The 20894-nt window shown below is 34.7% G+C and overlaps 1 protein-coding gene across 7 annotated transcripts in view; it reads right to left on the bottom strand.

The window, feature by feature from the left end:
* Positions 1–20894, bottom strand: part of ARHGAP29 (Rho GTPase activating protein 29) — a 75668-nt gene that overhangs the window by 36937 nt on the left and 17837 nt on the right. For 5 of the 7 annotated variants that reach the window (XM_049616779.1, XM_049616782.1, XM_049616778.1 and 2 more), the window contains one exon: positions 8610–8744. In XM_049616779.1, coding sequence (XP_049472736.1) covers positions 8610–8744 — 135 coding nt within the window. Of the gene's footprint in view, positions 1–6902; positions 7031–8609; positions 8745–20894 lie in introns of those variants that run through there. The other 2 variants (XM_049616783.1, XM_049616784.1) reach the window with 2 other exon arrangements.

Genomic DNA, 20894 nt, shown 5'->3' with positions numbered 1-20894 from the left:
TTTGGCTCAGATCATGATCTCATAGTTCATGGGATGGAGTTCAGCGTCAGGCACTGTGCTGAGAGTGTGGAACCTGCTTGGGATTCTCTCTGCCCTTCCCCCCATGTCTTTCTCAAGAAAAGAAAGAAAGAAAGAAAGAAAGAAAGAAAGAAAGAAAGAAAGAAAGAAAGTTAGTTTTAATGAAAGGGGGCCGCAGGCAGGTGTAGAAAGGAGGGTTTACAAAGGGGTACACATTATCTGAACTGTGACAGTTTCACAGGGTATGCATGTCAAAATTGATCAAATTGTGTCCTTTAAATACATGTACTTTATTGCATATCAGTTATACCCTGCTTTAAACATCTCATTGGAAAGTAAACTTTATTATTTTTTTTATTTGGATTTTATATTGAGATGGTTTTTTTTTTTGAAGATTTCATTTTTTATTTTTTATTTATTTTTCAACATATGAAATTTATTGTCAAATTGGTTTCCATACAACACCCAGTGCTCATCCCAAAAGGTGCCTTCCTCAATACCCATCACCCACCCTCCCCTCCCTCCCACCCCCCATCAACCCTCAGTTTGTTCTCAGTTTTTAAGAGTCTCTTATGCTTTGGCTCTCTCCCACTCTAACCTCTTTTTTTTTTTTTCCCCTTGGAAAGTAAACTTTAAATAGTAACTTATAATGTATATTTAAAATAACCTATAACCAGCAAAAATGTAAAGCCTACTTATATTTCCTAACCTTAACCTGTTAGACTTTAAAGAAAAAAAAATACCTTATAACACCACACCAAATTCTACAATTATTGTTTCTTTCCTAAATGGTTTTCATAGCACTAAACATGACTGGGAGATTTAAGAAGTAGTAATTGTGAATAGTGAAAAGACACTTACTTGAACATCTTCTTTCTTTGCCTTCCTCCTTACTTGAATGAGATTACAACCATCCAATGAAAATTCCTATTATTGCCCTTGCCTCCAATTCAAAACAGCCCTATATTTCTAATATCCTTTCTCTTTTTTTTTTTTTTTTTTTTTTCCTTTTTCTTCTGCTCAGTGTTTCAAAGGAAAGTCTTTGGCTCCTTTCCAGTAATAAATCTTCCCACTCTCTCCTGCATTCTCCAAAACTCTGGGCCACCTTCCTCCATAGTTTTATGATCTCTAACTCAACTGACCTTTTTTCTAGGGCGCCTGGGTGACTCAGTCGGTTGAGCATCTGACTTTGGCTCAGGTCATGAGTTTGAGCCCCACATCGGGCTCTGTGCTGACAGCTCAGGGCCTGGAGCCTGCTTTGAATTCTGTGTCTCCCTCTTTGCTCCTCCCCTGCTCACACTCTTGTCTATCAAAAATAAATAAAGATTAAAAAAAATTTAACTGACATTTTTTCTTATGCTACTAACATACTCAAATCTTTCCTATGTGAAAAAACTTTAATTTTACCATATTTCCTCTTCAAACTTAACATTTATTTATTTATTTATTTATTATTATTTTTTACTGCCAAACCTCTATAAATAGGTCATAACTAAATTCACCAGGATTTGGCTTTTCATCCAGTTTAATTGTTATCAGAGGCTGAAAAACTTTGTAAAGGGCTTGAGAGCAAATAGTTTAGACTTTTCAGACCATACGGTAGGTTGTAACTATTCAACTTGGTCTAAAGGAGCCATACATAAATGAATGAGATATGGTGATATATAAATGAGTAAGAATGGCTGTGCTCTGGTAAGACTATTTACAAAAATAGGCAGGCCAGATTTGGCCCACCAGAAGTAGTTTGCTGAGCCTGGTTAAGAGGATGGGTCCCGAAGCCAGTCTGCCTAGGTTAAATCTAACTATGTCTCCTACTAAATTAAGTAACACAACTGCTCTGTGCCTCAGTTTCCTTATTTATAAAATATGGACAATAGTATGTATTTTGAGAACTGTTATAAAAACTGAATAAACTCAGAACAGAGCCTGCTACACAGAAAATGCTCAATAAATGTTAGTTATTATTTTCACTCAAAACCACTTTGAACACTGGCAACAAAAACCTATTGGTCAAACTTGGAGGCCTTTTTTCTTCCAAGTTTTCATCCTACCTGACTACTCTGCAACTCTCAACAACTCTACCACCTAATTTGTGTGCAACCTTGGGCAAACCTCTCTATGTCCCAGCTTCCTTATCTGCAAAATAAGAGTTGACAGTACAATATAGTATTGACCTGAAAAATTTGCTGTGCAGATTAATAGCATAATCCAAGCAAAATTTAACAGTGTCTAGCATACAGGAAGTATATCATCAATAATGTCTGCTATTACTACTACAAATATTAACCACTTGCTTCCATCTTGAAGTCTTCTGCACTGTTAGAAGCAGTTTGTTATAGATAGTAACTAGAAGGAGAGGGCTTCAGAGTTTCAGACCAGAGTTCAAATCTAACCATTACCACTTCTGGAGTTATTCTGGATACATCACCTCACTACAATTTCTTCGTCTGTAAAATGGTGTATTATTCAAAGAAACGTCAAGCGCTTAGAGTACCCTGCTTGATAGTGAACATGGTGCCCTCATGTTCTATATCTATCTATTGACAATTTTACTTAATAGTCGTTCCACTCAGCCTGCAGTTCTCACCTTGGCTCTCTTCTCTATACATTATGCCAACAGAATCACATCCTCTTTCATATCTTTGAGGTAAATGGATCCTTAAAAACTACCTGTCTAGTTTTAACCTCTGAGCTCCAGATCCACACTTCCAATGGTCTGTTTGATATATTCCTTCTGCTTCCCAGGCTTTACCCGCATTATAATCTCAACATGTCCTAATTGAACTCTACCCTCTCTTCTAGTCTGCCCTTTAAGCCAACTCTTTTCCATACATTTCTTAGCTCATTATCTTTACTTTCAAGATGGCTCTAAAATATTTTCTTCCCTTCCATTCCCACTGCCATTTAGTTCAAAAGGCCACATTTTACTTCTAGTCTGGACTATTTAACAACCTGCTAACTGGTTTCTCTGTCTCCACTCTCTTCTTCCTATTAGACATTCTTCAAAATTCCATCAAAATTTTGCTCAAGGTTTAAATAATTATCTCCCTTGGGTTCCTTATTAAGTCACTAAGCACTAAGGCACATTTAGTATCTCTTTAAGAAATCACATGAATAGGGGCGCCCGGGTGGCTCCGTCGGTTAAGCGTCCGACTTCAGCTCAGGTCACGATCTCGCGGTCTGTGAGTTCGAGCCCCGCGTCAGGCTCTGGGCTGATGGCTCAGAGCCTGGAGCCTGCTTCCGATTCTGTGTCTCCCTCTCTCTCTGCCCCTCCCCCGTTCATGCTCTGTCTCTCTCTGTCCCAAAAATAAATAAACGTTAAAAAAATTAAAAAAAAAAAAAAGAAATCACATGAATAGCTTTCATACATATCATCTATTAGTGATTTTCAAACTTTTTTGACCACAACCTTGCGTAAGAAATACATATTATATCATGACCAAGTATACCATACAAACATAATAGTTATAAGTTATATAACACCTATAAAGTTTCTGAAACATTCTTAGGTCTTTTTTTTTTTTAAGTTTATTTATTTATTTTGAGAGACAGAGAGTGAGCAGGGGAGGGGCAGAGAGAAAGAGAGAGAAAGAATTCCAAGCAGGCTCTGTGCTCTTAGCACAGAGCCTGATGTGAGGCTCCATCTCATGAACTGTGAGATCATGACCTGAGCTGAAATCAAGAGTAGGATGCTTAACCAACTGAGTCACCCAGAAACCCCACATCTTTACATCTGATACAATAGTGTTGTATTCTGGTTTTTCTTTTCTATTCTCTTTTGTATTTTAAAAATGTTGGTCACAATCCACTAACCTGATGTCATAAATTAGGGACCACAGTTGAAAACCACTGAATTAAAAGATACAATGAAGCAAATTTTCACCTTATGCATGGGAAAAAATGTTTAGGGGAAAAAACAAACAAACCAAAAACAATAAGACTTACAAAATGAAAACCTTAAGTTGCTTCTGAGAAACATAAAAGACAACTTGAAGAAATGAAATGCATACTGTTTTCAGAAATGCTAAGTATATAACTTCTCCTTAATTCATAACTTTAATTATGACTTTATGAATTTATAAACCTTACTCATCCCCTCAAAAATACCAATAGATATTTTTGGGAACTACATAAGCCAATTCAAAAGTCCTGATGGAATAATAAAATCCTGAACAAAAGAGTAATAGAAAGAGGAGTTACCCCTTTCAGATGCTAAAACATACTTTACAACTACAGTAAAGACGGTGTGTATTGGCACATGACTAAACAAATCAGCGGGACATAATATGGTCCAAACATAGATATAAGCACATATGACAGTTTAGTGTACTTATGATAAAAATGGCATCTCAAATCAGTCAGGAAAAGATGAATTATGTGATAAATAAGCCAGACATGTAGACACTCTAGAATGTATCAAGGACTTAAATTTAGTAAATGACACTATGACAACATTCAATGAAAAAACACTGGAGAATGCTATTATAATCTCAGAGCAGGGAAGTCCTTCCTATTACTTAAAACCCAACAACCATACAAAGGATTGATAAATTTATTATTTTTTTAAATAATTATTATTATTATATATAATAATTATAAATTAGAAATAATTATAAAATTTCTCTTTTTTGAGAGAAAGAGGGCTGGGGAGAGGCAGAGAGAGAAGGAGACAGAGGATGTGAAGCAGGCTCCGCACTGACAGCACAGAGCCCGATGTGGGGCTTGAACTCATGAACTGTGAGATCATGACCTAGGCCAGAGTCAGACACTTAACTAACTGAGCCACCCAGGTTCCCAAGACTGATAAATTTAAATGCAAAAATAAAATAAAATACCATAAGCACATCAAAAGATAAAGGAAGTCTGCAACTTACATCAAAGTTTAAGGATTAATTTCACTTAACACAGAGTTTCTACAAATCAAAATAGAAAAAAAAAAGACCAACCATCAAAAAAAAGGGTCAACTCACATAGAAGGATGTATAAATGTCTCCAAAGCATATGAAAAGACAACTGCACTCAAAATAAGGGAAATGCAAATCAAATCTACACTGAGATGCCAATTTTTACTATTAGACTGGATAACAAAGTGTGGTAACCAACTGTGTTGGCAAAGGTGCAGTAAATCAGCATTTTCAGTACTGCTATCAGAAGGGCAGAACCACTGCAAAGGGTGTTTAGCAATATCAGAAATACAAATACAAATGAATAAGGCTATTCATCAAAGCATTATTTGTAACAGAAAAAAATTGGAAACAATCCAAACATCTATTAGTGAACTGGTTAAATAGATTATATAGCACATAAATATAATAGACTACCATGCAGCTTTGAAAAAAACAGAACAAATCACAACAAAAGAATTAGGAAATGCTTTATGTACAGAACATAACTCAGAACAATGAGCAAGGAGCAAAAAGGCTACCATTTGTGTAAAAAGGAGGGTAAAGAAGAGAACATATTGTATCGTTTATATATGCATAACATGTCTCTGGAAAGATACACAAAAAAATCAATAATAGTTGTCGCTTATCCAGGTAAAGGAAAGGGTAGCTAAGTGAGATAAAATAGACACTTCACTGTTGAATACTCTTTTATGCCATTTGCATTATGAACCATTTGAATGTACTGCCTATTAGAAAATTAAGTTTTCAAAACAGAAAGAAGACATGAGGCTTCTACAATTTTAGATATGTAATTAAAAGCTTTTTTTGTCAATTTTTTTGTCAATTTTTAAATCTAGGGCAAACTACAGATCATGAAAAACCTAAATAAATGGCCCTAGTCCTATTAATTTATATTACAAGACTGACCAAAATAACTATAAATCGTGAAAACACAAATACTAAAGTACCTAACAAATTACTGAGCGCTGAAGATGTCTTTTATCTACTTCAAAAATAAGCTGTATCTCTCTTACCATATTGCAAATATTTTGTCAGACTGAACTTCCTGCTTGGAAATAGGAGGAGACACAGGAAATACAAATCACTATTAGAATGAATGAGGAAAACCTTATCTTTTAAAGTTTTTAATTTAAAGTTTTAAAATGTTCTTTTAAAGTTATTAAAAAGGTAAATTCCAAAGTTAAAATAAAAAGTAAAAGGAGTTAAAGATTCCAATTTCATTCCAATGCATTTAGTATGCAGAGGAAGCAGACAGACTTTATGCATTAACACCTGTAGTAGCACAAACAAGATTAGACCTCCATGAGTCTAAAGTCATTCTGTGTATGTTATCTCTTAATGTTTTGGTATATTTGTCAAATGCATCGACAGTGAAGACATTCAGAACAAGTCATGTCACCTTTGTTTTTTTAAATGTAATCACGGGTTTAAAACAAAATGATCTTCACATTCCTGTCAGCTTTCTGATCCTAATGTATGACAGCTTTTTTCTTTAAATTTTCCCCCTTTAAAATAGAAATAAAAACACGCTTTTATAGGTTTTTTTAAAATATTAAAATAGCATATGAAAAATATCTAGATTGCCACAGAACAGAGATTCAAAAATAGTTTCTACCTCCCCCTTGCCTTTCCAGGGTTTTAAAATTAAATTATCATTAGAAGAAAAAATTAAGTATGTTTGAATTTGACCTCAATTTTTCGGGTCACTGAATATTTTTCATTTGAGGTATCAGTGATGTTCTTAGATGGCCTCAACAATAAGAGTGAGCTGGAAAGGTTTTATTTAAACACATAAATTTATACCAAGGAAAACACAATTTAAAAAATTTTCTAATCTCATGGGGCATATTGAAACAGAAGTTTAGGAACAAAAAAGTAATCTTTTAAATTTCACCCAACACAAAAGTAAAATTGTAACAATAATCCCAAGGGTAAAGACACTCATAGTGGGAGATAATATTCAAAAGATTGCTTTACCTCAAAGGAAAAAAGATCTCCAAGGCAGCTGAGAGGCCACTTTCTTCAAGTCTGTTTCTGGAATGTGGACACCAACTATACACAGGCACACTCCTTCCCCAGGACATCCTGACTGCACACAATAGCTACTGACAACAATTGAATGAACTGTGGTCGCTATTTCCAAGCATGGAAATTTTACTATCTATAGACGCAAATTTCCCTATCTAAGTTAAATGACACTTATAAACAATCTATTTAAAAACAAATTTGGTTACTAAGCACATTTTTAAAAGTCGCAACAGAAACTACCCATTTTTCTCATTTAAAGCCATCTATATGTTTCTCAATGCTTGAAATACAGGGGGAACAAAAAGAACCACACAAACACAATACATCTATGTCAAAAAGCAGAGGAAGTGTTTCTCAGGTATATGGACCATATTTTATTGACAAGCTTTTTATTTTGTCCTCATGCCTCACTCAGCCCTTGACACTTGCCCTTTGCCTTCTCTAGATAGGAGTGTGTTCACCAATTGCACCATGTTCTCCACATCCAGATTTCTCGTGCAAGTGCCCCAAATCACAGTCCCAACCTCCACCACCCCAACTCAAAAATGCCCACTCAACCTCTGAGACTCAGTACAGTAATTTCCCTGCCCCAAAGAATCCTTTCCTTTCCTTACTCAACCTGCAGGTAATCACTTTCTACAATTACATTACTTGAATTCATATTACTTGTAAGTGACATATAACACTGACAATCACTTCTTGTACTTTAAAATTCCATGACATCTTTCTCCAGACCATCTCCTTACTTCTTAGGTGTTCATCAGGTTTCTCCATCCTCTCTCTGTCCCTGGGATCTCTTACTCAGCCTATATTTACTCTGCACAGTCTGAGTTGGTCACCTTCTTCCATTACCACCTAGACACCACACCTTTCAAGTCTGCCTCTTCAACTCACATTAATCATCAACATCCTGCATTTCATCAAATCAATATCCATCCCCTCCTCTAGAACAACCACATTCCACCTCCACCACACTCAAGCTTCTGCCTTAGATCAGACTGCCAATCCACATCCAGTCCCTTATTTCTACTAATCTCCTAACTGAATTCCGTCCCATTCTTCTCAAATACTCCCTTCACTTTCAATCCTTCTTATATACTGTAGTCCAGAAAAACAGATTCTAACACTTTGGGTGGCAAGTCCTTTCATTAGAGGATAAATCCTAATTCTTGATTCTTTATTATATGTAATACACGTGTGTGTGTGTTTATCCATACATATAATTAGTTTCACTTTTTTTACATTAAAAAAAAGTCTTTTTCTTTATTCAGCTCCCTCCTTTAAGTGGAGTTGCTACAAATTACCATTTTCCAGCACCAACTGTCCTCACAAAACAAAGACTTTTGTACACTAATGACCTACTTCAAAAGAGCATGCCCTCTTTCAAAAAACTCAAAAATTTTAAATATCATTTGTTTAATTTATTTCAGGTAGTATTTTTAGACTGCTTCCTGCCAAATAAGTTTTCATTTTCGAAAGGAAAAGAGTTTCAGGTGTGACTCCATGGGAATATCCACATATCAAAGTATACATAACTCCTACTGATACATGATACCAATACCACATGGGGAGATGGCACTATAGTCATTATAGACCAAAATGTATCACTTGGATGCCTTTTGCCCACACCACCCACATTTAATAGATCTTTCTTACCTTTTACTTTTGCAGTAAGCATTTCTGCAGCATTTTGAAGATCAACAGAATTGAGGTTCTGATGTTTATTCATTACAGATTTTAAAACACGGAGGAGTTCATCCAGACGTATATGAATGACTTCTTTAAAGCAATCTTAAAAAGAAAAAAAAAAAAAAGGTTTGTTTCCCACCAGGTTTCAGGAATGCAAACTATGACAGATCATTTTGAAACACACTTTAAGTAGAAGCAGTGGCCCCACAATTTTTGCCCACTATACGTTCACTTGTGTTTTCACCATTGCAGTTAGTATATATAGTTTATACAGCCTCCAAAAATTCATAATTGTTTTAAGTCAGTAAAGATTTCAGTTACAGTCAAGTTAGTACTACCTTTTTCAGTTTTCCCAGTCTAAATATGTCTCCAGATTTCCTTTGAGGCAACTTTGAGGTCAGTTTTTCCTGTTTTATAGTTTCAACCATAACATGCTTTAGAATATATATGGTAACAGAATTAAAGCTCAACAATGCCTGGTATATAAACTAATACTAAAGAACACTTACATGTCAAGTTTCCACATTAGAATTGATTCTTTGCATTAGGTAATTATTAGATTAAAAGTCCTATAAGAACTACCATTTGACCTGCCCATTTTAAAAACCTGTGATATAATTTACATATGATAAAATACTCAGATCTTTATATGGTTCAATGAATTTGTGTGCTTTTAGGAAAATCGAATTTGTTGCCAATGATGAAAAATTGAGACATCATTCCAAAAATTCCAGATTTCTGGAATTTACTCTTGAAAACTCAAAATCTGGTTATAGCAGGCTCACATCCTCCTTGGCCATAAGCAGCTGTAACAAAGCAGCACTGCTCTCTTAGGTACCCCCTTCTTCCCAGTCTCTACCTGTCTACCCCAAGCCTGCTCTGCTCATTTATACCAACTCTGGGCAGATGGAGGCAGGCAGGATTTTATAATCCCTGGAAATAAGGTGGCCATATGAATTATCATTCAAACCAAAACACTCTAAGCAAGTAAAAAGGGTAATGCTACCCATAATCGTGTCAGCACAATAGGCATATTCCTGGACTGTCATCCCAGGCAAATAAGAACGTATAATCACCCTAAACTTTGAAATCCCTCAAGTAATCCTCAAACATCTAAAAGGACAACCACCTTAAATGCAATACTCTGATGTAATATTCCTTTCTGTAGCCTTACATATAGCGCTAGTTTAATAATAGTTAACATTTATTAAGGGGTTCCTAGGTGCTAGGCACTGTTAAAAGCACTTAAAAAGGTATTATCTCATTTAACTTTCATATCAATCTAATTAGGTAGATAATTTTAAAATACCTATTGTACAGTTGAGAATATTGAAGTACACCTAAGTTCACCAAGTTACTAAACTGTGGGGCCAGAATTTGAACCCAGAGAGTATAATTACAGAAGCCATGCTCTTAATGCTACACTGCCTCCCTATTGAAATAGCTTAAAAAGCAAACAAAACCCATTTTTTAAAACACAATGTCATCTTATACAAATTTTTCAGAAATGTTAAAAAGATAACCATCAGAAAGAAAAACTGTCTTTAGATTAAAAAACAAAAATGAAAAATTCTACCACCATCTATCAAATATTCCATTCATTAACTACATTATCAAGAGAAAAAAAATATGTATAAGAGGTGTAGGCAAGGTAGGGAGGTAGATCTATCAGGGCAAAGGGTATTCCAGGAAGAGGCAAACAATAGTTCAGGGAGAGATGGAAGCAGAGAGAACAGAGTACCTTCAGGAGAAAACATGACTCATTCATCCAATAAATTTTAATTTTAAAGGTGCTGGCCTAAGTAGCCTTAGAATGAGTGAGTCTATAAGACTAAAAGAAAACAAAACACACAAAAGTATTATACTCTATTGTATTGACAAAGTGCTTCCAATGAGGCTTTGGTTAATGATTCTGATGTTGTTATACATATGTACTGGAATTGAACAACGGGGTAAATGGATGGTGGATGGTGGGAACCAGGAATCTCACTGTTGGCACAGAAATTCACAAATAAACAGGAAAAGGAGGCTATAAGGATCCATACTGTGGTAGATTACAGTTGGATGCTTCATAAACCCATGTTTATGGAGCACCTGGCTGGCTCAGTCAGTAGGGCACGCAACTCTTCATCTTGGGGTTGTGAGTTCAAGCCCCACGTTGGGTATAAAGATTATTTAAAAATAAAAGCTTTAAAAAACAAATTCATGTTTAGCTTAATACAGACACAGGTGGCTGTATCTAATATAGAAATGTTTATAGATCTGTGTATTTACACAGGTTAGTATACACACATATATTTCTTTGATCTGTCCACTGAAAGGGCGTAAAGGAAATGAAACCTATCATTGTGAGTTTGGTTTCTAATACTGTTCTCTAATAAAAGGAAAAGGAAAAGGAACCAGGGCTTCTTAGAGAAAGGGATGACCCTAGGACCAGGGAAGGAAACATGCAAGATGAGTTAGAAGGATCCAGTAGAACCAGAAAGTAAGAGCTTAGAAAAACTAACCCTCACACTGAATAAGGTATGCCAAGAGCACAAAGGAGCCAACTGAGAGAGCTCCTAATGGCCAAAGCTAGAAAAATTTGAGCAACAAATAAAGTAGTACTGGATTATAACCCAAAATATAAAATAAATATAAATGAGCACATACTGACACAAATGAATAAATTAACACGTGAAAGAGAAGAGACAAATCTCTTGTGTAGAAGAATGCCAAATAATTTATGTAGATCTTTTGTCCTCAAGGAGGTGGAGCATGCACATAGTGACTTCCTTCCAAAGAATACAGTAGAGAAAAGTGAACAAAATGAGGAACTTTAAAGTAGAGAAACTTTACTATTAAAGACAGGTGATCAAGGTCAACATTAACAGTGATATACCACGTTTATAGTAATTATTCTTGATATGATCCATGATGAAAATGGCACTTCACATATGTTATCTTCCTCCTCAATATCCCAATCTAATCATGAGAAAAACATCAAATTCTAATCAAGGTGCATCCTACAAAACAACTAGTACTCCCTAAAACCGTAAAGGTCATCAGGGCGCCTGGGTGGCTCAGTCAGTTACGCATCCAACTTCAGCTCAGGTCATGATCTCATGGTTTCTGGGTTGGGGCCGCATGTCCGGCCTTGTGCTGACAGCTCAGCGCCTGGAGCCTGCTTCAGATTCTGTGCTTCCCTCTCTTTCTGCCCCTCCCCAGCTCACGGTCTATCTCTCTCTCAAAAATAAAATAGACATTAAAAAAAAAATAAATATGGGAATGCAAGCTGGTGCACCCACTCTGGAAAGCAGTATGGAGGTTCCTCAAAAAACAAAACATAGAACTACCCTACAACCCAGCAATTGCACTACTGGCCATTTACCCATGGGATACAGGTGTGCTGTTTCAAAGGGACACATGCACCCCAATGTTTATAGCAGCCCTATCAATAATAGCCAAAGTATGGAAAGACCCCAAATGTCCATCGATGGATGAATGGATAAAGAAGATGTGGTATACACACACACACACACACACACACACACACACACACACAATGGAGTATTACTCAGCAATCAAAAAGAATGAAATCTTGCCATTTGCAACTACGTGGATGGAACTGGAGGGTATTACGCTAAGTGAAATTAGAAAAAGACAAAAATCATATGACTTCACTCATATGAGAACTTTAAGAGACAAAACAGATGAACATAAGGGAAGGGAAACAAAAATAATATAAAAACAGGGAGGGGGGCAAAACAGAAGAGACTCATAAATATGGAGAACAAACTGAGGGTTAATGGAGAGGTTGTGGGAGGGGGGATGGGCTAAATGGGTAAGGGGCACTAAGGAATCTACTCTTGAAATCACTGTTGCACTATATGCTAATTTGGATGTAAATTTTTACACTTGATCTTAGCCAAAAGGCCGAGAAGCGATGGATGTAAATTTTTAAAAATAAAAAATAAAATTTAAATAAATAAATAATAAAATAAAATAACTGTCAAGGGCATCCAAAGTGAAGAAAGTCTGAGAAACTGTCACAATCACGAACAGCCTAAGAAGACATGAGAATTAAATGTAATATGATAGGATCTTAGAAGAGAAAAACAACATTAGGAACAATTTATGGCAATATGAATAAACTATGGGCTTTAATCAATAGGAATGCATCATTAGTATCAAATATTGGTTCATTAACAGATGTACTCTACTAATGTAAGATATTAATAAATAAGGAAAACTGGGTATAAGAATATATAGGAATTCTCTATACGATCTTCTCAGTTTTTCTGTAAATCAAAACCTGTTCTAAAAATAAGGTCTATTTAAGCCAAAGTATGGAAAGAGCCCAAATGTCCATTGACAGATGAATGGATAGAGAAGATGTGGTATATATATACAATGGAGTATCAGCTGGCAATCAAAAAGCATGAAATCTTGCCATTTGCAACAACGAGAATGGAACTAGAAGGTATTATGCTAAACGAAATAAGTCAGAGAAAGACAAATATCATATGACTTCACTCATATGAGGAATTTAAGATACAAAAGAGATGAACATAGGGAAGGGAAGCAAAAAGAATATAAAAACAAGGAGGAGGACAAAACGTAAGAGACTCAAATACAAATACACACACAAATCCCACTCCACACCCCCCCCACCGCCCCCCAAAAACAGTTGCAGGAATGAGCAAAGCAAATGAGGTTAGTAACTGTTCTTCCCCAATACAAAAGAAAGCTGTAAGTGGCTAATTGGTGTGATAGAAAATAATGGATTCAGGGGGGGCCTGGCTGGCTCAGTCAATAGAGCAGGCAACTCTTGATCTCAGGGTTTTTCACATCAGGTGTGGAGCCTACTGAAAAAAAAAAAAAAAAATTAAAAAAAAAAAAAAAAAAAAGAATAGATTTAGATCAAGAAACCTGGGTTCCAATGCTTGATCTTCCACTTCCTTGAAATAACCATATGCAACTAACTCTTAGTTTCTCTAATCCCTGATTTATCATCCATAGAACAGAATTAGTAAGAACACTGTTCTAGCTACTTTGTTATTGTGAATGTCAAATAAATGAACAAAAACAAAACTGTTTTACTGACTTAATACACATAAATAGCTATTATTTCTGTTAAACCTGTAAGCCAAACTAAATACCTTTGACAATAGATTTGTCTCACATAGAATTACATTCAACAACAAATACACTTACAACAAGGTCCTACAATATTTTGGCTAATGGAAAAGAGACCTTAAAGTTTAAGTTTCAATTTCATTTTACATGTAAATTCTAAATTAATTAATTAACTGGAAATAAAGTTATTATTAAAGATATATTTTATAATATTTCTATTTTTATCACGTTATAGTATTTAATTTAGTCATATAACTAAATACAAGACCATTTTTAAGTTTTATAGTGCCCACATTGTAAATGCAATGAAATTTATACTACAAAGATATTCAATATGCAGTATTATAACATTCAGCCAAAATCTTAATACTAGTTATCTAGAAGAGTAAAACTCCTGTATCCCAATGTTTGCTTGTTTATCTACCATCCCTGTAATATGGTAATTTGAATTTTAATTTATCGTTTCACTCATTTGTGCCACTTATTTTCGGCTTCATTCAGCTTATCAAGTGAAAACAGATTAGCTAGCTCCATTTTTTGGTTCTCATATATTAACACAATACCACAGTGTTTATACTGCAAACACTTCATGGAAATGCTTAAGTAAATAAATGAAAAAACTATGGTGTTTTCCTTGATTTAAAAAAACTGACAATAATTTTTAAAACCAGTCTTGTTAATTCAGCTTAACCTCTGTGGGAAAGCAATGAAAACAAGGAGGAAAATAAGTTTCAGAACATATCACTAGGAAACTCCCCTTTTTTGCTGTAATGACTTCTGAATTTACATGATAAAAGCAAAGCCTGAACAGCAGCTTTCTTTATCCAGCCACTTGGGGATTATAAAATAAATAGCTGACGTTCAAAAACACTCATTCTAAGAGCTTTACGAATATGAACTCTAATGTTCACAACATCTCACTGATGTAGGTACTATTATTTCCTTTCAACAGATGTAGAAACTGAGGCACTGAGAAGGTAAGTAACTTGCTCAAGGCTATATACAACCAGCAAGTGTCAGAATGAGGATTCCACCTCAGTGTTCCACCTCTAGAATTGTGCTCTTGATCACTAGGATACATTAACATGATTAAAGAAGTTATAGCTTAATGACAGGTGATCTGCAGTCTGTGATTTAACAGACTTTAACTTCTAATCAAATATGCCAGTTACTATTATAAACGGTGTTAAATTATATAAACCATTCTAGGCAAGTGCAAAAAAACAGTCTCCTAAGAGCTGGTACATGTGTCATGAATAAGCTACCTATATTTCACACTTCATTCCTCAAAGGTTCACTTCTAAGTCATAACCTATCAACATTTACCTGAACTTCTCCTAAGTGCTATCCATTAGAAATCACTTCTGGAGAGGTTTCCTTCTAAAAGAACACAGTAGGAGGACATATCTAAGACTAGCAACCTAATGTTTTCAATATTTCACAAAATTTCTGGCACAATATAGAGGATGAAAGCTAAATATTAATATAAATATTAAGTATTAAGTTAAATATAAATATTCATCAATGGTAAAATTAACACTCATTGATATTTGTTGAAATAAATTTACACATTCTCCTATATATTCACCTGAGGAAATCTTAATTAATCAACAAGACAGGATTTCAATTGAAACTCTGAAAATTTATGCAGAACTTCCCTGTCACGACTGAATGTATTAGTTAATGGCATTAAATTTTTTTTTAAGTTTATTTGAGAGAGAGAGAGCGAGCACGTGAGCGAGCAGGGGAGGGGCAGAGAGAGAGGGAGAAAATCCCAAGCATGCTCCATGCTGTCAGCAAAGAGCCCAACGCAGGGCTTGAACTCACGAACTGTGAAATCATGACCTGAGCCAAAAGCAAGAGTCAGACGCTTAACCCACTGAGCCTGAGCCACCCAGGTGCCCAAGCATTAAACTTTTTATCTAACTTCTCCTATTCAAAAAATTTTGCTTTACAAAGTTAACGTAACTCTTCTGACTAAAGTTCTGCCAAATTCAGGACCTACACAGAATTCATCAGAAGTTATCACTTATAAGATTCAGTTATATTTTTATAAAATAAAAGTGATACACCCTTAAATTAGAAAGTTCTTTTTTAATTAGAGAACTTTATTTGAAACAGATGATAAAGTTTTATCTTCCTTTCTAGCCTATTTAAGGAACAAAACAGGGGCGCCTGGGTGGCTCAGTTAAGCATCTGACTCTTGATCTCGGCTCAGGTCAAGATCTCACAGTTTGTGAGTTCAAGACCTGCATTGGGCTCTGCACTGACAGAGGGGAGCCTGCTTGTGATTCTCTCTCTCCCTCTCTGCCCCTCCCCTGCTCTCTCTCTCTCTCTCTCTCAAAAATAAACAAACATTTGAAAAAATAAAGGACAAAACAAAATAAGGCACCATTGTCACAACAGTAAACTTTTATTAAAATCCATCCTTAAAATAATGTTACATAATAAAGAAGATGTAAGAAGTATTAGACTAACTACTGATTTTCCTTAAAATATATTTTACAGTGGCAATGGACCCTTCTAAGTGCTGAGTGCAGAAAAATTAAGTAATTTGCACTATTCTTTCTAATCTAATTAAAAAGCCTTGCACCTTTCAAAATCACTGTTGAACCTCCTTGAATGGTGTTTACTTGGAAATGAGGAGGTATGCCACAGAGTTTAAGATTATTGTATGAACTAGAACAACACTTATGAATCTGTTCTTTGGAATTCAGAACACATTATTCCTCAGGGGGACAGCTGTGAACTTGAGGTAGTTTATACAGCACATACGTTAATCTGCAGTGTTAGATATAAACACAGACAGTATATGTATAATAGAGTGCATTCAGCATTTTAATATAAAATGTAAAATTTGGCCTTGTAATTATTCATACTGCACCTTAATAGCACTGGATAGAAATCTAAAACTTCAAATTCCACATGTGCTAGTTATATAAGAGAAGAGGATAACCTCCTCCTGGAAATAAACAGTGGTCAGAGAAGCAGCAAACTCTATCAGTCATCCTATCTAAGTATGTGTTTTCAAAGTCCTCTGATGTCGCACATTAAACTCTCCATTTTTATTTGTAAATAAAAAGAGCAAAAACAAACTGCATACCTATCTTTCATATTACCACAGAGCTCTTTGGTAGATGCTTATTTCTGTCATCAGTTCCTCAACAACTATGGCAATATGAGTTTCACATTCTCACTTGGGAAATTTTCACAAATACCACACTTAAGATAGTTATCATGAAATTCACCTTTAAAAAATCCTATGGGGCACCTGGCAGCTCAGTCAAACATCCAACTCTTGGTTTCAGCTCAGGTCATGATCTCACAGTTCATGAGTTCAAGCCTTGCACTGGGCTCTGTGCTGACAGCATGAAGCCTGCATGGGATTCTCTCTCTCCCTCTCCCCCTGCCCCTTCCCCACTCCCACTGTGTCTCTCTCTCTTTCAAAATAAATAAACTTTAAAACTTTTTTAAAAATAAAAATTAAAAAATTCTATAGACTGGTGGGAGGCAGATGTCCTCTAAAATGCATTATATAGTTTAAAGACATATACTTAACTGTCTTCTCTAGCTCTGAACTCTTCAATATTCAGAACAATGTAGAATCTCCAATCAAATTTTGGGAATCACAGGATTATAAAACTGATAGCATCTGGTATAGCACCTCATTCTTAAATCATTAAGTGACTTAAACCATATTCTAAAACTAGTCCGTAGCAGAACAAGGCCTAGAACCTAGAAAATGTGATTCTCTTTCCAGAGCTCTTCTGCCATCAATTACTGACGATTTTTATCAATTTGTATAATTGCGCTGGAAACTGATCTGCTAGTTCAAATCAAAGAAGGGCATGAAAGCTATATACTTCAAAAGCAACTTAACAGGATTCCAAATAGACTAAGAGTTCCTACTTCTAGGTAAAATTTTCTTAAATTTGCTCTGATAACTTTTTCTAGGTTTCTTTTAATGCTATAGAATTAAAAAATATTTACAGTTCAAGAATTCATCTGAATGTTCTTGAGATTGATAAAGATCAAATGTCTATGCCAGCACCATCCAATAGAAATTTATGCAATAGTGTAAATATTTATATCTTCCACTGTCCAAGATGATAGCCACTAGCCACATGTGGCTAATAAGCACTTGAAATGTGGGTACTGCAACTGAGGAGCTGAATTTATGTTAAACAGCCACATTTCTAGAGATTACCATATTGGACAGTGCAGGTCTAGATAATCTCCACTAAAAACAGAACTGGTTGATGAAATAATGAAGATTGAGTGGTATTTTTAAAGTACTTGCCATGTGAAGCAGTTGAGACACCAAGGAAAGAAACACCATTCTGCATTTATAACCTCCAGATTCCAAACGAAATCACTATATATCAGCAATGAGAGGTTGATGAAATCACACAACCTATGTTATACATACAACTCATCTGTGAAATGGGGCTAAAAGTACCTGTCTTTGGGGGCACCTGGGTTGCTCAGTCTGTTGAGCATCAGACTCTTGATTTTAGCTCTTGTAATGATCTCACGGTTCATAGGATTGAGCACCACATCGGGCTCTGCTCTCATAGTACAAAGCTTGCTTGGGATTCTTTTTCCCTCTCTCTTTGCCCCTCCTCCACTCATGCATGCTCGCTCTCTCTCTCTCTCTCTCTCTCTCTCAAAAATAAACATTTAAAAAATAATAAAAATAAAATTCCCTGTGACTTAATAAATATGGAAATAAAATGGAAATCACTATGTTTAAAAAAAAAAAAAAGGTACCTGCCTTTGTGGAACTCTGTGATTAAATGCTGTTTCCCTGTAAAATGTAAAGCACCATATATAATTACGTATCATTTCTAGAACTAGTTTGAGAAAAAGGAAAACGTGGCTATAAACCAATCACAAAGCTGCTAATCCAAGCCTAGCCTCAAAAATATGAACACCGGAAGCAACAGTCAACTGATTTTGCATATCATTGCCTCATGACAGGTAACGTATATAAAGAAAATGGTATTCAGATTAAACCAAAAAGTGATTTAACTGTATACCTACATTCTGTATTCTTAAAAGCTAACTTTTCAGCAATTTGAACAGCCAATTGATATGAATTAAAGGGTAACAATGCCAATAATTTGGCATCCTTCCTCTTAAGGAGTCAAAAGACAAAATATTGACAAGGCCACTGACAAGGCTCTGTCACTCCAAAAGGAAAACAGTGAAACAGCTCTCTATCTGACCAGTTTACAACTGTGGTGGAATAAAGAACAGCAGAAGTCCAGGGAAATTTCTCAATACCCAGAAGACAAAAGTATGGCCCATGTCTAATGCATAGGTATATAATAACACCATATTAAATAATTACAGAATTTTAAACTTTTTATCTGCTTTCCTGAAGATTATATCTTGTGTGATTCTTATAATAATTCTGTTAAGGAATAGTCTGATACTCTAACAAGCTAGAAATCATGACTAAGATTAGACACAAACATATTATTATGTAGCATTCTTATTATATATAATGAGGTGAATTTATATATTTATATATAGTCCCTTGTTTAAGAAAAACAAACAAAAAAATTTCTACCGACTCAAAACTAGTATATTTCTGGATCTTGATAACAAGGATCCAAAGACAGAAAATAAATTCTTGTTAAATCCAAGGTTTATTTTGAGATAGCATACACATATCCTTTTAACTCTGATTGAAGAACCAAACATTAAAATCAATCCAAGGTAAATAATGAAATAATGAAAATTCTCTGGCCGCAGCTTACTAATGACAGTGCTGGTTATCCAAAAGATGGTTTTTACATTTTAAAAATTAATTTGCCAGCCATAAATGGCAAGCATTTTTATTATTAGCAATAAAATCAAGTATTTAAATTTTGAAGTACTGGCTTTCTTATTAAAAAGATAGTATCTTTACAAAATGTTAATACTAAATGTCCATAAAAACTTTGTTTCCATATGCCTCCTTTCATCTCAGGGGTTAGCCTCCTTTTGCCATATTATAAATGTTTCTCCTTTTTCACTTAGAATCAACTTTCAATCCTCTTCCTTCCTAGTCTCTGAATTGTCTATTCACAAATTAAAACTCACATAAAAAAAACTGAAGTTAAAGAGTTGTCCAACTTGTTTTAAATTACTATCATTTTAAATCTGTGAGAGAAGAGATAAATATGCAAGATCAGGATTTTTAAATGATATCAATCTCCTGAGAACACAAATAAAAACATAAATCGTACCTAAGAATCTTATTTATATTAATGAACATTTACTTAAACTGATACATTAAAGAAAACCATACTTTACCCTAAATTGAGGTAAATGATTTGTCAACCAAGACATCATTTTAAATTTCACTTTCAAAACTAACCCAGTTAATGAACTTACATCAAAAAGAATGACTCTTACTGTAAAATTTTCAAAACTAATTTAAAACAATTAACCCAATTAAGAACAAGCCTTTATTTAAAGCTAGGCTTTTTAAAATAAATGGCAGATAGTGTCACTTGGCAGAAATTTGTTCCCAGTATAATGCTGAAAGTATTTAAAATACCTTTTCACAATAAATTAAAACTTTATTACCATTGAATCAACTATAATTAGACTTGAAAATCAAGCTATTAAAATGAACAAGAATATAGGCAACTTATTTATTTATATATATACTTATACATAGTCCCAAAAACATGATACTAAAATTTTGAGGCTACAATTCAAGTCCAGTTATTTTGGACATTTCAAATTGAAAAATTAGGTTAGAAATAAACTCTTAAAAGCAGCATACTTGTACTAAAAGCATTTTAGTACAAGATGTGATTTTATGATATTTCTAGAACATGTATCAGAAAATGAATATTTAACATATATACAAAAAATATTTATTAAACATTTATGTCTATGAAGCCCAAGGAGGTCTCATATAAATAAAACTAGTATCTTCATTCTCTACATCCAGATCTACCATTATGAATATGGAAATGAACTACTATTTATCACAAAAGAATAGGGGCTGTATCTTTTTTATCACTGCCATCAAATATGAATATAAAACAGGCATCAAAAGTTAAAAGACTTAGAGACTAAGATCAAGTTGGGGAATGCAGATGTGTGTAACTCTTTAGAAGAATCAAGTCTTGG

This window comes from Panthera uncia (genome assembly GCF_023721935.1).
Source record: "Panthera uncia isolate 11264 chromosome C1 unlocalized genomic scaffold, Puncia_PCG_1.0 HiC_scaffold_4, whole genome shotgun sequence".
Classification (NCBI taxonomy): Eukaryota; Metazoa; Chordata; class Mammalia; order Carnivora; family Felidae; genus Panthera; species Panthera uncia.
This window is presented reverse-complemented; position numbering and strand designations above follow the sequence as displayed.